This window comes from Ranitomeya variabilis, chromosome 5, assembly GCF_051348905.1.
Source record: "Ranitomeya variabilis isolate aRanVar5 chromosome 5, aRanVar5.hap1, whole genome shotgun sequence".
NCBI lineage: Eukaryota > Metazoa > Chordata > Amphibia > Anura > Dendrobatidae > Ranitomeya > Ranitomeya variabilis.
In genome coordinates, this window is record NC_135236.1 from 475,249,306 (window position 1) to 475,271,256 (window position 21,951).

Sequence of the window (21,951 nt, forward strand, 5' to 3'; positions counted from 1 at the left end):
TCAATTTACGTAACTGTAAGTCACATTTGCTGAGCTATAAAGCATAAACATTTATAAGTGAACACAAACTTCTTTATTAGTAATAACATTAGTACCATTATAGCTAAATGATATAGTGCAAAAACTGGAATATGATAGGAAACTCACAGTCTTCTGGATAGACACATTTAAGGGTAACTTCATCGAGAATCATATGATTTGGGCAATATGGAATGCAACCTTCCACACTGTAAAGATAACACATACAGGAAACCTTGTTAAAAAAATATGAAAACGTGAAATAAATTTTACTATTCACAATAGTTTAAAACAAATAAAAATATGATTAATGTTTGCGTCGTTTTGACGCTGCGCCGACCGCAACAAAATGCAACATGTTGCGTTTGACCCAGTTTGGCGCAGCGTCAAAACGACGCATGCGGAATCATCCACATACATTCACATGGCCTGCGTACCCAATGTTAAAGATAGGTATACAGGACGCACGCCGACATAGGCGGAGCTGAATGGAAGAGGTGCCGCAGTGGGCAGGGCTTAACAGAGGAAGTATGCAGCCCACCGCAGCTCTGCCCAACACAAATGTGAAAGTAGCCTTATACAGCATGGTGGATTGTGTAAAAAGTATTCTTGAACTGCTATTGATTTGTTTATTTTGCTTCAAAGATTGCAGTAAAGCATAAGCCGCTGTTAGAAACCAAATCTTTGTCAGTACTGTAGAGAGGAAAGCCCACTTAATTTACGAGGTGTGTGTCTCCAGTAGCACAAGCTGGGCAGAAGGTACAGGCACTACAAAGTAATAAGGCTGCACGGCACTCCACAAAAAGGGTGCACGAATAGGATTCAACTCCAAATAGTCCAAAAAATAAATCCGGCACTCCAGGGTAAATGCAGAAAAACATAAATCGTGTTTTATTAACATAGGTACATCCACTGACACAGTGGATGTACCTATGTTAATAAAACATGATTTATGTTTTTCTGCATTTACCCTGGAGTGCCGGATTTATTTTTTGGACTACAAAGTACTAGGCACTACAATGTACTGGGCGCTATAATGGTAAATTTGCAATTTTCACTCAGCAGCATCCATTGCTGCTTGTTTCTGGAAACACTGGAGTCAAAATCATCTCAACACCTATAGATACATTCCTGGAGGGGTGTTATATCCAAAATGGGGTCACTTGAGGGTGGATTCTGCTGTTCTGACACTTAGGGGCTCTGTATTTGGAGTCTGCAAACTATTTTAGAAAAATCTGTGCTCCAAGAGTCAAAAGCGCTCAACTCACAAGCCCTGCCATGTGGCCAAATAGTACTGCACATTAACATAGTATAAAATTCTGTGACACACTATTATCTAATAGTATGGGCAGCACTAATAGTCTGTAAGCCAGACACTGCACTACCTGTGTGTGACCAGCGCCCTATACAAACCTTTTTTGTGTGCACTTTTAACACTAAGAAATCACCCCGGAGCCCGCATCAAAGCAGGGTATCTGAACTCAGACATACTATCCCGTCTGAGGTCAGAAAGGGGTTAATGAGATGAGGGCCACTTGGCATAATCAGGAGGCATTAAGGAATATCCCAGTGAGATAAGGACTGCAGATAGGGTGTGTGTGTGTGTGTGTGTGTGTGTGTGTGTGTGTGTGTGTGTGTGTGTGTGTGTGTGTGTGTGTGTGTGTGTGTGTGTGTGTGTGTGTATGTGTGTGTGAAGGGTTCCTTTCTGGTAACCATGACATGAAGGAAATGATCATTAGCTTAAGGAATATATGTCTACTATACTATACTATACTATACAATCTACTATATAATTGTCTAAGGGTCACTTCCGTCTGTCCTTCTGTCTTTCTTTCTGTCTGTCACGGATATTCATTGGCCGCGGCCTCTGTCTGTCATGGAATCCAAGTCGCTGATTGGTCGTGGCAAAAGGCCCACGACCATTGCCATGACCAATCAGCGACGGGCACAGTCCGGCGGCAAAATGGCCGCTCTTTCCTCCCCGCAGTCAGTGCCCGCTCCATACTCCCCTCCACTCAGCCCCCACACAGGGTTAATGCCAGCGTTACCGGAGCGCGGTGTAACACACTCCAGTTACGCAGCTATTAACCCTGTGTGACCAAATTTTTACTATTGATGCTGCGTATGCAGCATCAATAGTAAAAAGATCTAATGTTACAAATAAAAATAATAAAAAAAAGGTTATTCTCACCCTCTGACGTGGCGCGGTGTCCTCGGCAGTGCAAGCGGCAGGTTCCGGTGCCAAGGATGCTATGCGAGAAGGACCTGCCATGACGTCACGGTCATGTGACCGCGACATCATCACAGGTCCTGCGCGCCTGCGCGAGAAGGACCTGCCATGACGTCACGGTCATGTGACCGCGACATCATCACAGGTCCTGCGCTCATACCAACCCCTGTTTATCTGTTTTACGCTTTTGTAGGTTTGTTTTGCTTGCTAACCGTAACCTATATCTACATAGGGATATTGTTATTGTTCCATATCATTATCATTTGATATTAGTGTTGCTAATATTAATGTTTTTTGATGTTGATATTATTCAGCATCCTTGTCATTTGATATTGATTTTATTCATGATAATGGTAATTCTTACTTCGGGTACCATGAAAGTTAACTTACGGTGGAAGGAAAGAACACAGGGTGGCGTCAGGGTCACTGCAGGTTTTAACACAAGGACTGGCACATGGTTCATATCTCCATTCACACATTCTCCTATACGGAACTGCAGCAGCAATCTCTGAAATACAGATTTTTTTTTAATTGAAATTAAGGCTAAGAACCCAACTCTCCAGCAGAAACCGTGATTTTGCTGATTCTAGAATGCTTAGAGACTGGTTAGTGGTTACATCTCGTAGTTTTGAATAAATAATCCAAAGACATACTTATAGGGAATTTAGATTGTGAGCCCCAATGGGGACAGCATTGATAATGTCTGTAAAACGCTGTGGAATACGATGGCATAAATTAAGAAAATAAATAATGTTACTGATTGGTAACATTGCTGCAGTGTAGGGTTGTAGGAGACGCCTAGTCATCATTGGATCCCGCAACCCCTGAGGTTCAGGCTCAACTTCTGTTGGAGGGTTGGAACATTTAATGTCTGTACATCAGTAGTTTTATTTATTTTTTATCAATCATGTTTTGAAAATATTTAGTTTCAGGATGCCTACTATTCACCATTTTGAAATAAAAATAACGTACATATTTATTTGATGATAGGTATTCTTTAACCACTTAATGTAAATTGATATACATGTATATAAATACTTGGATCAGTCCTTGAATATCGTAAAAACATGAAATGGATGGTGTCATTGAAAACTGTATAAATACAGAGGAAAATTACTTATAGGGTTCAGTCTTTCTGATAGGCGTTAGGCCTTAGGTAGTGTTCACACAGGCGATCCAGTTTTGGTTGCACATCACTAAAATAACCTCCTAAACATGAATCCCTAGCCTAGTCCAGGTGCTGCCTAAGCAGAACAGACCCTGGCTACTCCCGGCTGAGCTAGCCCCTGCTACTGTCCATAGCAGCCCCTGGTACTGTCCATAGCAGCCCCTGGTACTTTGTTCCTCTGCACACAACCTGTACAGTCTCTTCTCAGAGTGGGATCCTGGCCTCTCCGCAGCTCATATCCCTAAAATGACTGGATAATTTAATTACCCCCATAGTAACAGTATATGAACGTAATATCGTATTGCTTGTATGTCAATATATTATTTATATTTCCTTTACTTAGAAATCTAAATTCACACTTCTGCCCTAATATCCCTTCGTTATACAACTGAAGAGAGGATGTGCTAAATAGTGGAATATATCTACAGCACTTTAAAGGGAATCTGTCAGCAGGTTATTGCTCCCCTTCTGAGAGCAGCATCATGTGGGGGCAAAGGCCCCCATTATAGTGATGTATCACTTACTGGACTGTTTGCTGCAATTATTATAAAATCACTGTTTTATCTGCTGCAGATCTAGCAGTTCTCTAAATACTGAGCTCTGTATAACTCCGCCCACAACACTGATTGACAGCTATCTGTGTACACTATGCATAGGCAGAAAACTGTCAATCAGTGGTTGGGGCAGGGTTATACAGCATTCATAAATATGGAGGACTACATGGCAGCAGGTGTACTAATGCTTTTGGAAGAAGGGGAGGGAGAAATGAAAATTGGAAAACTGGCTAGGATGACAAGGGGTTTAAAATAATACAATTCCTTCTTCCTGCAACCAATTGTTACAGGAAAAAATAAAAATGCATAACCGCCACTGACATCAATAAAGCATCTGCGTAATGCACTGACTCCAGGTCACAACCTTGCTGTACTTCTCGCATTTGGGTAACAAAGAGAGGTCCTGAGTGGAGGCAATGCCTTTTCTTAAATCCTTATGCCGAAATAAGAGTATATAAAATCGTAACCTAAAGCAGACACCTCCTGCAAAGAATAATATGCAAACACTGTAATTATAAAAAAAAAAAAAAAAAAAAAAAACATTTTTGTTTTTTAACCAGGACATTAATTTTTAACAAATTTACCTTCAATCTTGAAACCACTGGACAATTTAAATTCCTCAGAATTGTCATATTTGGAAACTTTAACTTCCGTAGCCGTTAGGACAATAAAAAAGCCTTTCTTGCTGTGTAATTCAAAGGCGCTGTAGCCAGGAATCCAAAGCCCCTGGTGGTGGAAGTAGGTAGCTCTTCTCTGAAACATGGGACTGGCTTCCCACTGCTCCAGTCGCACACTGTCATTTTCTTGCACAGAAAGGAAGTAATTTGGTCGTTCCGCTGACTCCAAAGATACAAGTGATAGCGCTAGGTTGTATGAGAAGAATAGCATAATTAATCACAATTTTATTTTTTATCCTTTAGTTTTACAGTTGAAAAAATACTTAGATTTAGTAGACTATATGCTACAAAATATAGTTTTTTTTGTCAATAGAGTCACATGTGCCGTAACTTGCATAGTCTCAATCATCTTGTTATTTTAATTCTACTACTACAAAATGGTGAAAATAATTTTTAATATGGGAGCGAATAAACCTTCCTCCAATCTTACATCCAAATGTGTGCATTTTGTGTTAGATCGCTTTTATAGTAACACAACATGACTATTATTAATTTGTAATTTTTCACTGCTCTCTTTAATGCCAGCTAATGATAAGGGTAAAATGTTTCTCAAGACCTTTTACAAATAGAGCTGATAACATTCTTTCAAAATATAAATGGCATCAAAAAAAGTAATTACCCTTTGAAGGCTATCTTTCCAGAATTACTTTTTTATTTCTTTAGTTTCTGGTAGGTAGAACATTTAAGTAATGACCTAACAACATTCTATATGTATGGAAATATGTACCGTATATCAGAACGATGATGCTAGTGTGGGTTGGGAATGAGAATCCAAAATTATTTCTCAAGTCAGTAAATATGAAAACATAAGAAACCAAACTCTTCTACATTGTCATATAAAACTCTCCAAAAGTGCCCCCATAGAGTCAGGATTTTGTAGCAAATGCTGTTCGACAGATGTTGAATAATTTTGTAAAGGAAGGCAACAAAAAGAAAATTGTGCAAGAACTGTCTATGAGCATTTTCTCCAGGTAAAGAAAACAAATATCCTTATTTTTCGAGGACACGACACCTCAAAAAAGTTAATCTGACAATGTATAGCGGTCAGTAGAGATGAGCAGAGGAACTAGTTCGAGTTGAGTTTCTTGAAATTCACAGCTCAACACAAATTCGAACACAAAGTTGTCCGATACCATTTTCCACTCCGGTGAAGAATTTTAATCAAGTTGAATAAGTTTGTAAGAAAATATATGACGCATCGGTATCTATATAAGTTTGTTCCCCTAATAAAGTGTTCTGCATTCTGTAATATATAATGTCTGCATTTTCTACACTAGATAATTCCCCATTGAGTCATGTTTATATATTTGTACGTTGATAGATATTCATGAAATCGCTACGATAAATCACGTGCTGCAGGGTTACTCACTGCTCCTGTGATCAGTTAACACCACATTTGTTGAATGAACTTATTTTTAACAGAATTGCCTGCATTTTTTTGTGACAATATTATTTAAATATTTAGATTTGGCGTACTCACATAGGTCTTTATCTCGGAAAAGTCCAGGTGTTATCATGAAGTTAAACAAAACATTTCTGTGTGCACTCATTCTTGGCAATGGGAAAACGTATTTGCTGGTAACATTCACACCTAATACAATTTCACTGTTGCCGCAGCTGGAGAGGATAAAGGGACCTTCACCTAGTCCTGTAGGAGAATAAAATAAAATAAAGAATACAAAACTGTAAAAAAAGGAAAATATTCTGCTTTATACTCTGTACTTAAAGGGAACCCGTCAGGTCCTCCATGTCCTCCAACTCTATGTATGATTAAACTCCCTACCGAATCAGCCCTGTATAGCATAATTCAGTTAAAAAATGCTTTAATCCTTTTCCGACATTGGGCGTAATAGTACGCCGATGTCGAACACCCTCCCTGTTTGAACAGCTGACATGTGCCCGGCATATCCGCGGGTGGAATCGTGATCCACCCACTGCTATTAAGCCGTTAAATGCCGCTGTCTGACAGAGGCATTTAACAAGCGCTTCCTGCAATCGCACCAGAAATCCACCCTCCGGTGACCCCGTCACATAATCACGGGTCACCGGTGGGTTGGCATGAAAACCAGAGGTCTCTTGGAGACCTCTATGGTTGTCTCTGCCAGCTTGCTGTGAGCGCTGCCCAGTGGTCGCCGCTCATACCTCTATTAATTCATCTACATATAGGCAAACTGATCATCACCTGTATGTGGCCGATAGGGTTGTGGCAGCTTCTAGTCTCCCATGGAAACTATTGAAGCATGCCAAAAGTAAAAAAAAAAAAAATGTTTTTAAAAATATAAAAAAATTGAAAAAAAATAAAAGTTCAAATCACCCCCCTTTCGCCCCCTTCAAAATAAAACAATTAAAAAAAAAATCAAACCTACACATATTTGGTATCGCCGAGTTCAGAATCGCCCAATCCATCAATATAAAAAAGGATTAACCTGATCGATAAACGGCATAGCGAGAAAAAAGTCAAAACGCCAGAATTACACTTTTTTGGTCGCTGTGACATTGCATTAAAATGCAATAATGGGTGATCATTAAATGGTATCATTAAAAATGTCAGCTCAGCACGCAAAAAATAAGCCCTCACCCGACCCCAGATCACGAAAAACTACGGGTATCGGAAAATGGCGCAATTTTTATTTTATTCTTTAACAAAGTTTTGAATTTGTTTTAACCACTTAGAGAAAAAAAGAACCTAGACATGTTTGGTGTATATGAACTCGTAATGACCTGGAGAATCATATTGGCAGGTCAGTTTTAGCATTTATTGAACCCAGCAAAAAAAGCCAAACAAAAATCAATTCTGGGAATGCATTTTTTTGCAATTTCACCGCACTTGGAATTTTTTCCCCATTTTTTAGTACATGACATGGTAAAACCAATGGTGTCGTTCAAAACTAAAACTCGTCCTGCAAAAAATAAGCCCCATATGGCGATATTGACGGAAAACTAAAAAAATTATGGCTCTCGGATGCAGGGGAACAAAAAACGAAAATGCAAAATACCTCTGGTCATGAAGGGGTTAAAAACATTTATAATGTCCCTGTTTCCTATGCTAATGAGGGCTTTGAGTAGTTGATGGGGCTTTAGTTGCTCCAGACTAGACAGCCCCAGGGGCGTAACTACCGCGGTCGCAGCGGTCACAGCTGCGACGGGGCCCAGACTACTTAGGGGCCCCATGGACAGGAGTGAAGGAGAATGAAATGACCCATGATTGATGATGATCCACCATTTGTGAGTGACCCGCAGCAGGGAGCCGTCACCGCTCTCTAATTATACTTACCTACTCCCGGCACGGTCCCTGGACGTCCCTGCTTCTTCCAGCGCTGCAGATTCTTCCTGCACATAGCGGTCACATGGTCCCGCTCATTACAGAAATGAATATGCGGCTCCACCTCCCATAGGGGTGGAGCCGCATATTCATTTCTGTATTGAACGGTAACTGTGACCGCTCAATACAGGAAGAATCTGCAGCGCTGGAAGAAGCAGGGACGTCCAGGGACCGTGCCGGGAGTAGGTGAGTATACAGCGCTGCGCAGCGCTGCGCGATATTTACCGCTCCTCGTTCCGGTGCGGCTCTGTAATCAGCGTCCTCTGGCAGTTACGCTCAGGTCAGAGGGCGCGGTGACGTAGTCAGTGCGCGCCCTCTGCTGAACGTCAGTGCTGAAGATGGAGCCGCACGAGGAGCAGCCAGGTAAATATTGAAAGTGCTGGGGGTCCTGAGCGAAGAGAGAGAGGTGAGGTGAGTATGTGATTTATTTTTTTTATGGCAGCAAAAGCATAAGGGGCAAGTGACTGTACGGAGCATTTTATGGGGCCATAACGCTTGTGCAGCGCCAGCACTATAAGGGGCAGTGACTGTGCAGAGCATCTTATGGGGCCATAACAATTGTGCAGCACTATAAGGGGCAGTGACTGTGCGGAGCATCTTATGGGGCCATAACAATTGTGCAGCACTATAAGGGGCAGTCGCTGTGCGGAGCATCTTATGGGGCCATAACACTTGTGCAGCACTATAAGGGGCAGTGGCTGTGCGGAGCATCTTATGGGGCCATAACACTTGCGCAGCACTATAAGGGGCAGTGGCTGTGCGGAGCATCTTATGGGGCCATAACACTTGTGCAGCACTATAAGGGGCAGTGGCTGTGCGGAGCATCTTATGGGGCCATAATGAACGGTGCAGAGCATTATATATGGCACAGCTTTATATGGAGTATCTATGGGGCCATAATGACCGGTGCAGAGCATAATACATGGCACAGCTTTCTATGGAGCATCTATGGGGCAATAATGAACGGTGCAGAGCATTATATATGGCACAGCTTTCTATGGAGCATCTATGGGGCCATAATGAATGGTGCAGAGCATTATATATGGCACAGCTTTCTATGGAGTATCTATGGGGCCATAATGAACGGTGCAGAGCATTATATATGGCACAGCTTTCTATGGAGCATCTATGGGGCCATAATGAACAGTGCAGAGCATTATATATGGGGCAGCTTTATATGGAGCATCTATGGGGCAATAATCAACGGTATGGAGCACTATGAGGGGGCTGCGTTGTATTCTATGGGGGTTACCTTGAGTTGTATGGCAGGGCTGCGGGGGGGCCCCATTTGGAAGTTTGCACCGGGGCCCATAACTTTGTAGTTACGCCACTGGACAGCCCTCTTTCCATGTTATCAAATCCCTGTGGGCGTGATAACATAACTTGCAGGAGTGGGCCTCATCAACAGCTCATGCAAATCTAGTGCATGTGTGGCGCTCATTTCGGCAGGGTCACTGCTCCTGGCTACAGTCAAACCCATCGACTACTCAAAGCCGTCATTAGCATAGGAAACAGGGACATTATTATTATTTATTTTTAGAGCGCCATTTATTCCATGGCGCTTGACATGTGAGGAGGGGTATACATCAGGGCCGGACTGGCCATCGGGCAGTTCTGGCAAATGCCAGAAGGGCCGGTGGCAGTCGTGGGCCACTCGCCAGCGCCGACTCGCCCCCCCGCCTCACCCCCTCCCCGCCGCCGCCGACTCACCCCCCGCCAGCACCGCCGAATTCAACTATACCGGCATCTATGACAGTTGAATGCAATGATGGAGGAGAGAGCGTTTTCTGGCGCTCCCTCTCACATCATTCCCCACTCTGCCTGGCACTGACACTGTGGGTGCGCGATGACGTCATATCATCGCGCACCTGCTGTGTGACCAGGCAGACTGCAGCTGCTGAGACCGGAGCCAGGAGCAGCGCTGGGCACGAGGAGAGGTGAGTGTTTTTTTTAAATATGAGTGATAACTGGATTGTGGGGCTATTGGGGGGGCTGCAATACATTCTATGGGGGCTGTGCTGTATTACATTCTATGGGGGCTGGCTGTATTAAATTCTATGGGGGCTGTGCTGCATTATATTCTATGGGGATGGCTGCATTACATTCTATGGGGGCTGTGCTGCATTACATTCTATGGGGCTGTGCTGCATTACATTCTATGGAGGCTGGCTGTATTACATTCTATGGGTGGCTGGCTGCATTACATTCAATGGGGCTGGCTGCATTACATTCTATGGGGCTGGCTGCATTACATTATATGGGGGCTGTGTTGTATTACATTCTATGGGGGCTGTGCTGCATTACATTCTATGGGGGCTGTGCTGCATTACATTCTATGGGGATGGCTGCATTACATTCTATGGGGGCTGTGCTGCATTACATTCTATGGGGGGCTGGCTGCGTTACATTCTATGGGGCTGGCTGCATTACATTCTATGGGATCTGTGTTGTATTACATTCTATGGGGGCTGTGCTGCATTACATTCTATGGGTGGCTGGCTGCGTTACATTCTATGGGGGCTGTGCTGTATTACATTCTATGGGGCTGGCTGCATTACATTCTATGGGGGGCTGGCTGCATTACATTCTATGGGGGGCTGGCTGCATTTCATTCTATGGGGGGCTGGCTGCATTACATTCTATGGGGGCTGGCTGCATTGCATTCTATAGGGGAAGGCTGTATTACATTCTAGGGGCTACATTATATTCTATTGGGGCTGCGTTATGCTCTATGAGGGGGCTACCATATATTATATATGCAGGGGCTGCATTATACTACTTGAGGGGGCTGCATTATATTCTCTGGGGGGTTACATTATACTCAGGGGGCTACAATATATTCTGTGGGGTGGCTGCATTATACTGTGGGGTGGCATCATTATACTATATGTAGGCTGCATTATACTGTATCGAGGACTATGGGGAATACATTATACTATATGAAGAACTATGGGGTGCATTATACTATGGGAAGTGAATTGTACTACATGGATGACAATGGCGGGGCATTATACTATATGGAGCACTATGAGGAGTGTATTATACTATTTGGAGTACTGAGGAGTGTATTATACTAGGTGGAGGAATTGCAGTGTATTTTAATATATGGAGGTCTATGAGGAGTGTATTATACTATATGGAGGACTATGTGGAGTGTATAATACTATATGGAGGACTGAGGAGTGTATTATACTATATGGAGGACTGAGGAGTGTATTATAGTATATGGAGGACTGAGGTGCACATTATAATATATGGAGGACTATGGGGTGTATTATACTAAACAAGCAAAATGCTGCCTATTCATTGAGTGATTGGATTGTGTATGTGGGAACCAAAATCCTTGTTCTCAGCAGCACATCGCCGGTGTAAACTGTAGTTGTGCTGCTGATAACATTATACTGTATGGGGACAGATTGATCTAATTGTGATTGTTCTGTCCCCATCATTCTTTCTCAGTTGGTGTAAAGAGGCCGGGAAACAAGCAAATGACTTCACTATTGTCGATCACACTCGTTTAGTGGCCTGAGATCAGCGCATGTAAATACAGCAGAAATGCTTCGCAGGGAGACCAGGCAAGGATGATGACAGTTCTAGTTGGCACCCAGCGCCTGGGAATAGCGCTAACTCTGCTTTTCCAGCCGCCAGAGCATTTAATTCTGGTATGTGTAATGATTTTTAGGGTTGATGTCAGCTGCGTAATGTCAGCTGCTATCAATTCCTGGTGTAAGTAATGGAGAGGTGTCTATCAGACACCCCCACTACTAGCCCAGACCTGGCGAGACCCAGTGACTCAAAAGAGCGGTGACGGTAGTAACAGTACCGCTCTTCACAGTCGCCGAGCTCAGCGCAAGACCTAGAATATCTGAAGAACGGTGACATTACTGATGTCACCGCTCTTCAGAGTCACCGGGTCTTGTGCTGCGCAGCGGAACCAAAAGTTGCTGTAGGTAAAGTGTATGGAGCATCAGAATGAGGTTCCATAGCCTATGGGTGTCTCATCCCTTCATTATCTACGAGATCCAGTTATGTAGGTAAAGTAGCGGCTTTTCTTGGAACTGCAACTAAAAGCAATAAATAGGACCGAGCTGTAATGCTGGATACAGCTGTGATTATATGTTATATAGTCGTGTTACACTCCCCTCACTTCTTGTAACCTACAAGTGTACAAAGATATTATACAGTCACCATGTGACAAGTGGGCCTGTGTAACTTCAAATGCCAGGGCTGAATTTTAGTCCCAGTCCGGCCCTGGTATACATCATAAAAACAAGTACAATAATCTTAATCAATACAAGTCACAACTGGTACAGGAGGAGAGAGGACCCTGCCCACGAGGGCTCACAATCTACATTATAAAGGCTTACGTTATACAGGGCTGGTTAGGTATGGAGTTTAATCATACATACTGTAGGGTTGGAGGGCATGGGGGACCTGATATACTCCCTTTAAAAAGTTTTGTATACTTAAAACTGTACATTTCTTCGAATGATGGGAAAATTACTGCTTAAAGGATATTGTGATTCCACAATATGTGAAAGCTGCAAGACTAAATATAACAGGTGAAAAACATCTAACTTATTGGCTTTAAGTCATATCTTACCTTGATTATAATATTCACAATCATACGCTGAAAAACAGAAGGAAATAATTATTGTAATATACAACAACCACATAAACATTATAAAATGCAATTGCTTTGACAGAATTGGGGTTCGTTAGAGTAGAATTATTGTTATGGTTTTTCTTAGAACTTTATAACTCACCGAATAATGTAATAATGGCTTTGGCTGGATTTTATGTCTCAGATACAGTAGATTTCCTTATAATTCCAGTACGAAAGATAGCAATAGCAGTAGTATATTCAATGTACAATATATTTAATTTCATGATTTCACTTTGTATAAACACATCACATTGGAGAGTTTTTATCTTTTCTTCCTGGAGCTAGTTGGTATTAAACCAATTATAAAGCAACGTATTACCAGCCAGCTAGTTACTTAGTTGTTAAAGTAAACTTCTGTAGTGACAGGTGACCCAGGCGCAAAGTATCATTTTTGCATACTGACACCTAACACCGAATTGTTTCTTATGCTCTCTGCATTTACATATAATATGATATTAACTATATTGGAGATTAAAGCATCCAGTAAAGTAAAAGTAAGGCTGCCATCACACTAGCAGTATTTGGTCAGTATTTTACATCAGTATTTGTAAGCCAAAACCAGGAGTGGGTGATAAATGCAGAAGTGGTGCATATGTTTCTATTATACTTTTCCTCTATTTGTTCCACTCCTGGTTTTGGCTTACACATACTGATGTAAAATACTGACCAAATACTGCTAGTGTGACGGCAGCCTAAGCCTTAGCATATGGGTATTATTCATCTAGCAACATCTAGTATAAAACTCAAAATATGGGATTGTGACCTACACACAAGAGTTGTAACTTGAATCTTCTGGGCCTAATGCAAAACCTAATTCTGAGCTATCATAAGCCATTTAATACTGCTATATTCTGACTTGGCTGATGGGCTCTTAGACCCACTAAGGCACCAAGCAGTGCCAGATTAATAATAGGCATAATAGGCACTGACCTATAAGTCTCGGGTTTTTTGGTGTCCCTGAACTACAGATAAGAAATTATATTGATTTGATATTGAAAGAAGTTTCCAATCGCATGCCAGTCCAGCTGGATGACATTGAAGGTCAGCTGGAGCAAGGGAGGTCAACTGTGAACATGACAGCAAGCAATTATTGGGGTGATCTCTTAAGGTGAGATCTTAGAGATTGCCTGCCCCTGACTTCATAAATATGAGCCAAGTGCATGCATAAAAGAAAGAGGACGGACACAGGGTCAGATGTGTGCTCCTCTCTCGGCAAGAGCTGGTGCAGAACTGAACTTTATTAGTATAAACAAAAGATCATGTAGCAGACAGGAAGAGGGCATTGCACAGCTTGTGAGCAGCCATCATGCCAGTCTGTAATAGGTCCATGGTAGGTCTGTTCCATATATGGTCTTCAGTGTATCCACCTCACATTCCGAGGATTCCAGGACTTAAGGTACCGTTACACTAAACGACTTACCAACAATCACGACCAGCGATACGACCTGGCCGCGTGATCGTTGGTAAGTCGTTGTGTGGTCGCTGGGGAGCTGTCACACAGACAGCTCTCTCCAGCGACCAACGATCAGGGGAAGGACTTCGGCATCGTTGAAACTGTCTTCAACGATGCCGAAGTCCCCCTGCAGCACCCGGGTAACCAGGGTAAACATCGGGTTACTAAGTGCAGGGCCGCGCTTAGAAACCCGATATTTACCCTGGTTACCATTGTAAAAGTAAAAAAAAAAACACTACATACTCACATTCTGATGTCTGTCACGTCCCCCGGCGTCCACAGGGTTAAAACTGCTTTCGGCAGGAGCGCTTGCTAATGCTGTGCTGTTGCCGAGAGCTTCCTGCACTGAATGTGTCAGCGGCGCCGGCAGAGCACAGTGGTGACGTCACCGCTGTGCTATGCTTTACGGCCGGCGCTGACACAGTCAGTGCAGGAAGCTCTCGGCAGCAGCGCAGCATTAGCAAGCGCTCCTGCCGAAAGCAGTTTTAACCCTGTGGATGCCGGGGGACATGACAGACCACTTTTACAATGGTAACCAGGGTAAATATTGGGTTACTAAGCTCGGCCCTGCGCTTAGTAACCCGATGTTTACCCTGGCTACAAGTGAACACATCGCTGGATCGGCGTCACACAAGCCGATCCAGCGATGACAGCGGGTGATCAGCGACGAAATAAAGTTCTGGACTTCTAGCTCCGACCAGCGATATCACAGCGGGATCCTGATCGCTGCTGCGTGTCAAACACAATGAGATCGCTATCCAGGACGCTGCAACGTCACGGATCGCTGTCGTTCTCGTTGGAAAGTTGCTCAGTGTGAAGGTACCTTTAGTTCCAGGATGTAGACTAGAGATGAGCCACCTCCCTAGTGTTCGACGAACTGTTCGTCGAACGTTCGACGAACACCGTCGAACCCCATTGAAACCAATGGCAGGCAAACAAAAACACATACAAACACATACAAACACATGGAAAACACCTTAAAAGGTGTCCAAAAGCTGACAAACTGCTCAGAAGACACAACAAACACATGGAAAAGTCACAACTACATATAGTCATGCGAAAAGAAAAGAGGTGGAGGAGTAAAAGGAGGAGAAGACACAGATATAGGCATGTCATGCCCTTCTAAAATCAAGAAAGGCTGGAGTAAAAATCTAAACTCACTCTACCAACACCCAGACGTCTTGCCAAAAAAAACTTAAAAAAGAAATATGTTTAGGTAGAATGGCGGCGGGTCAAATCAGAACACTTTCCTTAGAAGACGTAGTGGTACCCCCGTTGGGAGTTGTGCCAAAAAATGAACGCAATACATTCAGACTAATCCACCATTTGTCATATCCAAGGGGCAGGTCAGTAAACGACAACATCGACGCGGAACCAAGTACAGTACTATGTACTGTACCTCCTTTGACGAGGCGATCAGGTGGGTCAAGAAGTTGGTAAGGGGAACCCTAATGGGCAAAACAGACATTGAGGGGGCGTTTCGGTTACTACCTGTGCCTCCGAATAGTGTCCTCCCATTGGACTGCTTCTGTGAAGGAGCATACTACATAGATTGCTGTTTGCCCATGGGGTGCTCCATATCCTGCTCACTATTTGAGGCGTTTATTTGCTTCCTCGAATGTGTCATCATGGACGTTTGTAAGGCGGCACATATTATCCATTACCTCGACGACTTCTTATGCCTGGGCCCAAAAGATTCGCCACAGTGTGAAAACATGCAGTAGTCCACCTATGAGAAGGAGAGAGCTGGAGAAAGAGTGGACACCCCAGAGCCGGGGGGTTAGATTGAGAAAGAAAGAAGGCGGTGTAGCTTGCTTCATGGGTGGGGTACTCTGCTGAGTAGCAGAAATTGCTACTAGGCCCAAAAGGATCTCCTGGGCCAGATGCCGTTACAAAATAGTACTTAGGTAAAGAGGCGGTGTAGCTTGCTTCATGGGTGGGGTACGCTGCTGAGTAGCACTAAATTCTACTAGGCCCAACAGGATTTCCTGGGCCAGATGCCGTTAAAAAATAGTACTTAGGTAAACAGGCGGTGTAGCTTGCTTCATGGGTGGGGTACTGTGCTGAGTAGCACTAAATTCTACTAGGCCCAAAAGGATTTCCTGGGCCAGATGCCATTAAAAAATAGTACTTAGGTAAACAGGCGGTGTAGCTTGCTTCATGGGTGGGGTACTGTGCTGAGTAGCACAAAATGCTATTAGGTACAAATCGATTTCCTGGGCTAGATGCAGTTAAAAATTAGTAATTAGATCAACAGGCGGTGTAGCTTGCTTCATGGGTGCGGTATGCTGCTGAGTAGCACCAAATTCTACTAGGCCCAAAAGGATTTCCTGGGCTAGATGCCGTTAAAAAATAGTACTTAGGCTCAGACAGGCAGCTGGAGACTTGGGAGCTGTGAGGAAGCAAGTGCGATTGGGGTGACAACTCTGAGGACTGGAGTAGTTGTGATGTTGAAGATGACATAGAGGAGAGCCCACTTGAACGAGCACTTGATATCCGTTCAAGCACCGGCTGTTTTTGTGCCTCATGTGGAATTTTTGGCGATGCTTGTAGCGATGGTCATAAGAAAGGGATCATATCAGATTGTCCACGAAAAGAAGTAGACATCTTACTTTGGCTGGAAGATGGTCTTTCCTCTGCAGATGTGACTGTTGCTTTACCACCTACCCCACGGACACAACCTTTTTTTCCCTTTCCAACACGCCTATTCCCCTTTCCACCAGCAGCAGGCCTTTTGCCACTCATTTTAGTGCTTAACTAATTGGCAACTCTGTATCTGTAGTTATTGGCACAACAACCGATGGATGAAAACCAAGCAGAACTGAGTGGCCAAACTGTGGTACTAGGCCCAAAACTATTAACTGGATTAGATGCAGTAAAAATTGAGATACACAGGTGGTATAGTTTGTTTCACAGGCGGGCTACTCTGCTGACGTGCAGACACTGCTCCTAGGCCCAAAACTATTAACTGGATTAGATGCAGTAAAAATTGAGATACACAGGCGGTATAGTTTGTTTCACAGGCGGGCTACTCTGCTGACGTGCAGACAGTGCTCCTAGGCCCAAAACTATTAACTGGATTAGATGCAGTGAAAATAGAGATACACAGGCGGTGTAGTTAGTTTCACAGGCGGGCTACTCTGCTGACGTGCAGACACTGCTACTAAGCCCAAAACCCCAAAACGATTTACTGGGTTAGATGCAGTAGAAATTGAGATACACAGGCGGTGTAGCTAGCTTCACAGGTGAGCTACTCTGCTGACGTGCAGACACTGCTACTAAGCCCAAAACCCCAAAACAATTTACTGGGTTAGATGCAGTAGAAATTGAGATACACAGGCGGTGCAGCTAGCTTCACAGGCGGGCTACTCTGCTGACGTGCAGAGACACTGCTACTAAGCCCAAAACGATTTACTGGGATAGATGCAGTAGAAATTGAGATACACAGGCGGTGTAGCTAGCTTCACAGGTGGGCTACTCTGCTGAAGTGCAGACTCTGCTACTAAGCCCAAAACGATTTACTGGGTTAGATGCAGTAAAAATTGAGATACACAGGCGGTGTAGCTAGCTTCACAGGCGGGCTACTCTGCTGATGTGCAGACACTGCTACTAGGCCCAAAACTATCAACTGGATTAGATGCAGTGAAAATAGAGATACACAGGCGGTATAGTTTGTTTCACAGGCGGGCTACTCTGCTGACGTGCAGACACTGCTACTAAGCCCAAAACCCCAAAACGATTTACTGGGTTTGATGCTGTAAAAATTGAGATACACAGGCGGTGTAGCTAGCTTCACAGGCGGGTCACTCAGATGACTATCAGACGATGCTACTAGCCCAAAAGGATTGGCTGAGCTAGATTACACCAAATGCTGTGACTAACACTTGCACAGCACTGGCTCAGACCTGCCTGGCAAACAGTGCTATGAATTGCTGTAACCTACCCTGAAAAGGGTTGATATTACAACTAGTCCCGACTCCTCCCGACTCCCTAAACCTATCTCTCTGACAATTCGCTCCAAAAAACACTCTTAGTCTGTATAGCGCCCACAGCAGCAGCGGTGCCGTCTAACACTAAGCTGCAGCAGTGAGGAAATGGTGGCGACGGGGCAAATGGCTAGTTCTTATAGGGCAAGGAGATGTGACATACACAGCCAATGACACATGCCCTTGCTTGTGTGCATCACATGCACATTGCTTTGTGTGTGTGCACTGCTGATAGGCTGAGAGACTGCACCGCCCCCCTGTAAATGCGGGAAAGAAAGAAAAAATCGAGACTGGCGTTATTTCAGCACAGATCTATCCCCCCCCCCCGCCCACTATACACTGAAACAGTCCATTAACAATGATAAACAGTTTTAATGTGCAAATCAAGCTAGGATTTTGGTGAACGAACAGTTATCGAACAGAAACTCGAACAGCCGAATTTTAAGCAAATTGTTCGGGTTCATCGAACGACTCGAACACCGCCCAAAACAGCTAGAATTTGAAATTGGCAAACAGTTCGACTCGAACACCGCTCATCTCTAATGTAGACGCCATCTTGTCACACCACATATATTTCTAGCTTATGTAAGGTTAATAATTGATTTCTGTAGCCATTCTCTCCTTCACACAATAATGAGAAATATTTTGGCTATTGTTGGGTATATTTGACAATTCACGAGTAGTAGATGAGGGGCGTGTATTCGATCAGGTGTGGTAACTGTATTATTGGCGAGAACGGGGAGTGGTGTAGATGTATGTAGCCGTGAATTCTCGCCGACTCTAGATCATAATAGAAATTCATGTGTACAAGCTTCGGGAACTCAGACAAGTAATACATAGGCCCACACCTGAGATGGAAGTTAGTTAATTACCTTTCTTGGGTTATAATGAAGTTTAATTGACTTAATTTTTGTTTTGTTTAATAAAATGTAATCGGTATATTAAAATTGTTGCTAGTGAACTTAAAAACGTATTAGGAAATAATTTGCTGAAAGGGTCCCAAGATTTTGACTGCATAGGGGTCTGCACAGAGTTTTATCCAGCATTGATGTTAGGATCTAATTCTAACTGCATACTTTGCTCATATAGTTACATTAATACCTTATAGGTTCAAAACAATCACATCTATATATTTGGTAGAAAACAGCTTAACACATGGCTAAAAATGTATGATACAATTAAGTAATGGATGCCATTCAATATATGTTAACTATGTTAAGAGTTGATAATATTACTCAGTTCACAATGAGCATCCTCCCTATATTTAATGAAGAAGTATACTTTCAGCAACAAGATTTACTAGTACTTGTCCTTGCATTGCCCTTTTTTGGTTACTTACGGCACATATTTGGTGATCTCCAGTGGACAGCTACTCCTTGTTGACAACATTTATGAGCGTATGCGGCTATACTGGTGCACAGACATTCACAGTCTCCTCCAAGGTTACAATTGCATGTGTCTGTATGGCAGTTCTTAACAAATGATGTTACATCGATCTTTAAAAAATACAGAAAGTCTAAATCATAATTCTGTTAGAATAAGGAATTGTCAATTCAGCAATCCTCATATATATAATAGGTACATATCATTTGTCACCGCTACATCGGTTTAGTAACAATGAGTTATGAAATTATTGCCATCTAGTGTTTTCCTTCCAGTGGTGCAATTTCTGACACAGATTTGTTAAGTTTGTGAATGCCTGATCAAAATAAAATGATGTTAGTGAGGTTTTCCTCAGCTTTTTACCTTATTGATATATTGGTCATTTTACAGTGGATTATATTCAGTAACAGGATGGTGGTTTTATTCAGATACTATGTGGCGATAATATGTTGTCTTGGTGTGGCAGTATTTATCCCTTTTATTAGAGATTAAATACTTTTTTTTAACTCAAATAGGTTTTTATTAAGTATAAAATTTCAATAAAACATTTGACATCAATACATGTATTTTTGAATTTCCCCAACAATAACCCCCCTTCCCCACCCCTTCCCCCCCTTCCCAATTAGACAGCTCACGCTCTTCTCTTAGCATGTCTTGTAACAGTATATACGTTAGCATTATATAGTGTCTTCCATTATGAACATATAGACCATTATTTTATAGGAAACACCTCCCCAAGCCTATCATCCCTTAACCTCCTCCTAACCCAATTCCAGCCAAGGCGTCCACAATTTGTCATACAAGACCATTTTCCCTCTTTTCTGATACACTCCCTTTTCCAGGGCAATAACCTGCCCCACATATTTAATGTATTCTCCCCTCGAAGGAGGCTCCTCTTTTATCCAATTTCTTGCTATGACCTTCCGAGCCATTTATAATAATCTAGCGATTGCTATTTTCAACTTGTTATCCACAATTATCTCCTCTACATATCCCAACAAGAGAGATTAAATACTTGATATGTCCTTGACCTCTGACATTCACTTAATTCAAACCACTATGGACAGTAGATGTGTAGGATATATCTGTATTTCACAGTCGTCACTTCACTATAACAGGTATTTGCATTTAGCTGTAGCATGGGCCCTAGGCACCCTAGTCCGACAATGGGTTCTATGTGGAAGCATGGGGGTCATAATTAACAAGTGGAGACACAGTGAGGCCTTATAACTATGAGGTGCTAGAATGAGGATACTATTACTATGTATAGGCAGAGAGAGAGTCACTATTATTAAATGGGGACACAATTATTGCTGTGTGACACACAAGTTAGCATTACTACTGCACAGAGGCAGAAAGGAAATTATTACTGTGTTTAGGCATAGAGAGAGTGTTATTACTGTGTGGTGGCATGGAGTTGGTATTATTACTATGTGGAAGCACAAAGGGGTCATTATTGCTATATGGAGACACAGAGGGTTAATTATTCCTATATGAAGGCAAAGAGGAGCCATTATAACTCTGTGGAGGCACAGAATGGGCATTATTACTATGTTGAGGCATAGATGGGCATTACTAGGTAGGGTCACAGAGAGGGGCCACTATTACTGCATTGTACATAAATGGGGCAGTAATACTTTTCAGGGCACAAAAGAAGGTACTACTACTGTGTAGGTACTATGAATGGTTACAGCCATTTGGAGTTTGTATAAAGATGAAGAAAAGGGAAGAGGATTCTCAAAAAGCAATGAGCTAAAGATGTCTTTATTTTACATTCTGCTGGGAGAAGTTGCGTAAAGAAGAAGTCATCATGGCGGTCTAGGACAAATGGAAAAATATGGGAATGTGATCAAGAAGACATCAATTGTGAATTACAGGATTAACTGTAATCGCTTATAAATTATGCAGTGCACCAGAGTAGAAAGGTTATATACCACTATGAGGTCACTCTAAGGTACAGTGTTTTTTTGTTAATGATCAGTGCGGTGGTATTATTCAGTCACTGCTGTGTATGTGTCACGAATCTTCCTCTGCTCAGAGTGTCTGTGGCTCAGTGATGGACAGCTCTGTCATCTTATCCTGTGCTGAGGCATGCTAACCTGTCGGTGCTTCGATTGGATTGACAGCTCAGTTGACCTATGTGAGACTGGGAGGTTCAGAGATTTCTCCAGGTGCTCCCTGTTCTTAGTAAATGCCCTACTATGTAGGTGAACTGTCTGGCCCAGATCGCTGCCAGTCGGAAGCTTATGCTCTCTGATGTGTGTTTGCCTGATTCCTGTGCTTTGAGTTCTGATCTACTGCTGTCCGACCTTTGGACCATATTCAGACTACCTAGAGTACCTGTTTGTTATTGAGTCTTTTCTTATCCACTATTTTTCTGGTATTCTGACCCTGGACTGTGATCTGACTTACTCCTTTGTCTTTTCCCTTTGCTTACTATGTGCTCACTTACCTCAGAACGTCTGACTTCTCTGCCTCATAGCCTGTCCGTGAG

General features: G+C 42.9%; 1 protein-coding gene across 1 annotated transcript in view; it reads right to left on the minus strand.

Moving 5' to 3' along the window:
* OTOGL (otogelin like) overlaps window positions 1-21,951 on the minus strand; it is a 332,429-nt gene that overhangs the window by 151,091 nt on the left and 159,387 nt on the right. The window contains exons 28-33 of the mRNA XM_077262892.1: window positions 19,414-19,570; window positions 12,573-12,599; window positions 6,128-6,295; window positions 4,555-4,833; window positions 2,639-2,756; window positions 148-227 (exon numbers count right to left, since the gene is read on the minus strand). Of these exons, the coding sequence (XP_077119007.1) occupies window positions 148-227; window positions 2,639-2,756; window positions 4,555-4,833; window positions 6,128-6,295; window positions 12,573-12,599; window positions 19,414-19,570 (829 nt within the window). The remainder of the gene's footprint in view (window positions 1-147; window positions 228-2,638; window positions 2,757-4,554; window positions 4,834-6,127; window positions 6,296-12,572; window positions 12,600-19,413; window positions 19,571-21,951) is intronic.